Source organism: Colobus angolensis, unplaced genomic scaffold (assembly GCF_000951035.1).
Source record: "Colobus angolensis palliatus isolate OR3802 unplaced genomic scaffold, Cang.pa_1.0 Scaffold45, whole genome shotgun sequence".
In the NCBI taxonomy this organism is placed as follows: domain Eukaryota; kingdom Metazoa; phylum Chordata; class Mammalia; order Primates; family Cercopithecidae; genus Colobus; species Colobus angolensis.
The window spans coordinates 7483315-7487205 of record NW_012117932.1 but is presented as its reverse complement, the minus strand read 5'-3'; the positions used below and the strand labels follow the sequence as shown (position 1 = coordinate 7487205).

General features: G+C 50.1%; 1 protein-coding gene across 1 annotated transcript in view; it reads left to right on the top strand.

The window, feature by feature from the left end:
- The window catches only part of TMEM200C (transmembrane protein 200C), a 5889-nt gene continuing 1998 nt past the window's right edge, over nt 1-3891 (top strand). Inside the window, exons 1-2 of the mRNA XM_011957823.1 lie at nt 1-271; nt 3145-3890. Of these exons, the coding sequence (XP_011813213.1) occupies nt 3239-3890 (652 nt within the window). The 5' untranslated portion in view covers nt 1-271; nt 3145-3238. The remainder of the gene's footprint in view (nt 272-3144; nt 3891) is intronic.

Below are 3891 nucleotides of genomic sequence, written 5' to 3'. Positions count from 1 at the left end.
AGAGGTGGGCTCCGAGGCGGGATGCGGGATGCAGAGGACCTGACACTTCTTGGAAACTCTTGGAAATGGCTCCCGCCACAGCGCCGGAGGGGGCTGCGAGTCTGGGGCGGGCGCTCGCCCCTGCGGGGCTGCTGAGCCGCGCTCGGATGCAGGGCCCGGGGGCGCTGTCCCTGCGCTCCGCCGTCGGCTCGGGCTGAAAAAGTTTCTCCATGGTTCCTTTGTGTCGCCCGAGAGCCCGTTCGCCGGCCCCGACCTCCCTCGGTCTCCCTGGGTAAGTGAGCGATCTTGTGTGCGGAGAGTGCTGCCATTTTGAGCAATTCTGCCAGTCCCCGGCCCCTGGGGGCCCCTCCCCGCCCCTCGGGTCCCCGAACCCCCGCGCCCTGGGCTAGGGTTCGGGGAGAGGCTTTTTTCCTGGGCTGGCTACACGGGATGCGCTGCCCAGAAAAAGCTAGTTCCAGATTGCTCTCACTTCGCTGCTGCCTGTCTTCTTTCCAGAGGCGAACTCCCAGCTGCTGCACTCATGTGACTCCGGCCAACATCAATAAGCAGACCAAAGCCAGGGGCCAGGGGGTCGCCGCCCTGCCAGTGAGGGACCGGGGGTCGAGGACCTGGGTTGGGTGCCCGGCACAGCACAACGCTCCCAGCCTGTGGGCTCCGAGCCTCCGAGCCTCAGAGTGGGGCTTAATCCATCATGAGCGGAGAACTTGAATGTCTCTCTTGGAAGCAGTTGTATTTTTAGACCTCCCTCCTTTGCTTCCCCCATCCTCCATTCTTTAACCACGGTAAGACCAGCTCCAGGCAGTAAACTGAGAGGACAGCCAAGCTTGACTGCTAAGTTTGTTTTCTTTCATTAGGTATAAAGGAAAACCTCAAAGGTGGGTCTCCCGTGGCATCTGACCTTTGTCTGTATTTCGTGTCAGATGGTGACACATTAAAAGGGAGTACAGCCTTCAACAGAGCTGAAGGAATAATAAACGAGGGAGTTAATTACTAGACATTAAACTCATTTTAAAGATGTGCGATAAAGGACTGTTGAAATCCATTCCTTACATTCTACCGGAGCCAAAGCTGCTTTGCTGAGGAGAAATCCAAGTGAGTTTCCCCCTCCCCCAAGACATCCAGCCTCCTGGTGCACCTGATCAATGCCCAACCAAACATGTAGCCTTTCTTCGGTGGGAGAGCCACCCTGCCAACTGAGTCTGAGTTCGCTTCTAAAAAAATATCTGGTCCTTAAAGCCTTCTTAAGATAACCACGGATCTCCGGATTATTTAAGATGCTGGATTCCAAGGATCACTTAAAACAACAGTCTCTATATTACAACTACATAATAAATGTGCCTGTTTATTTGGGATGAGAGATAGACAATATATATTTTTTTCAATCTGTACTCACTGGTGCAGCTTAAAGGTTTATAGATGTATTCTCTATACTGACCCCTCTCTTATCTACCTGGTGATTCTCTTTACTGAAACCCAACTAAGTCCCAAAGAGATACTGATTTGCAAACATTATAAAGAGCTGATTACCATTTGCATTCCCACTGATGGAGAAAAGATCCTGCCTATATTGATATAATGGAGGAACTCAAGGGCCAAAGCCTTTCACCCAATCACCAATTAAAAGCAAAATTCTACCTACCACATATTTTCAAGGGGGAATTTATTCTACAACATGAATTATCTGACAAAGGATAGAATAGCAAAAGGCTTGGGAGTGATATTGAAGTATTTCATTTCATACAATGTCCTTAATTTTAGCATCTCATAGAAGGGAAAACAACTAATGGGACAGAAAATGTTTTACTCTGGAGATACAGCAAGACTATAATTTTTAGAGGTTGCTGAATAACCACCAATATGCATTTGTGAATTTACCTACCCAGGCTTTATTACAAACAACTAAATAAACTTCCTAAGAGTAATCCATTGATTGTTGCCACCCTCCCTTCCTGAAAATGACCTCATGAGAAAGGGATAAGGAGGGGAAAAAAGCAAAAAACAAACAACAGCAACAAAACAGCTTTGGCTTGGGGGAAATGTCATTCTACAAATCACATATTATGTAGGCTGCTTTACCTAGTTAATTGCCTCCTCATTTGAATACTGGAATTCTGTAGCATGCTCTTGGCCCCTTAATAAGGGGTCAGAAAGCTATTATGGCAGAGTGTTAGTTTTTTTAATTGTAATTTTCCCATATGAGAAAAAAGATCTTTCTCTTGGAGATTCTAGGGGACTTCTCAAATTCCCTGATGAAATCTGGCACATGATACCTTTAAGGGAGTTCCTCTGAGGGAGGAAAGAAGGCCAGAAGGAAGAGCTCAGTTACATAAGCAGTTACCTAAAACTAAATATTCCACCCCAAGAAGCTGTCCAGATGTTGCCGGGAGGAGAGAAGGCTGTGCAAGGGATTTGCTTGCACTTAGCTGTAGGAATAGGCATAGATGGGAGACAACTTTGTGAAGGGATTTATTGTCAGAGTATTGCAATATCTCTGCTGCTTCCCCAGTGATAAACTCACTGTTAATTATCTGAAGTAAATAAACTGCCTGCCAGCCATTATATGACCTTTAATTTTCATCCAGTGAAATAAATTCCTTTGTCTTCATACAGTAGTGACTTTCCTGACTGTTTTAGTGACTTTGGGCCACACATTGACAGATTCCCCAGCTTAGAGAGACTTGAAACTCCTGTGGTAGTTCCCTTGAAAAATCTTCCAATTCCAGAAGGATTACGGGAAAGAACCTTGCCAGGAAGGTCCTTAACCACTACTTTGCGTCCCTACATTTAGGTTTTACTAATGGTTGGAACTCCACTGTTCATTTCAAACCCTCATATTACCCATGGAGTGTGTGGGGGAGATGGGTAGGGAGCGGGGAGAAGAAGGCATACTTCCAGATGGTTTTATCACCACATACTAGTTACTGCAATGTTTTATAACCACCTATTAGTTGCTGCAACTAATAGGTCCCTTCCCTAATGTCTACCTGGCCCCAGCCTCTGTACACGGTCTTCGTTTCAGTTAGTAGGTAAAGGCCCTGGGGTCGGGGGCACACATGGAGTGGGATCTGGGAGTAGGGCAGCTGCAGCGTGAGATGTCACTGCAGCCAAGCCGACACCCTCTGACTGTCTTCCTCTGCTTTGCAGCAGGAGGAGGTGGCTGAGCAGCTAGTGGGCAGTTGGCGCCCTCCCTGAGCAAGCCTCCATCCCAGAGGCTAGTCCTGCAATCCACGAGTTCGCCATGATCGCCACCGGCGGCCTGCTAAGGATTTCCGCCAGAAAGCAGGATCCACTCCGCCCCGCAAGTCAGATCCCCAAGCGCAAGAGGAAAGCCAAAAAGAGGCGCAAGAACGACGTGGTGGTGGTGAAAGGCAAGCTGAAGCTGTGCTCCATCTCGGGGCTCATCGCCCTCTGTGGGATCCTGGTGCTGCTGGTGGGCATAGCCATGGCGGTGGTGGGCTACTGGCCCAAGGCCACGGGAGCCAATCGGGAGGCAGGTAAGCAGCTGCCGCCTGCGGGCAGCAGCCACCACGTCCCGACCACGGCCAACAGCAGCGGCAGTGGCGGCAAAAACCGGTCCAGGAGCCACCCTAGGGGTCCAGGGGGTGTCAACTCCAGTTCCGCAGGCGCGCCCCGGAGCACACCTCCTGCACGAGTCGCCTCCCCTTCCTCCTCCTCCACGTCGGTGGGCTTCTTCTTCCGCATCTTCTCTGGCTACCTGCACTCTGACAAGCTCAAGGTCTTCGGGCCCCTCATCATGGGCATTGGCATCTTCCTCTTCATCTGTGCAAACGCGGTCCTCCACGAGAACCGGGACAAGAAGACCAAAATCATCAACCTGCGGGACCTCTACTCCACAGTCATCGACGTGCACAGCCTCCGCGCCAAAGACCT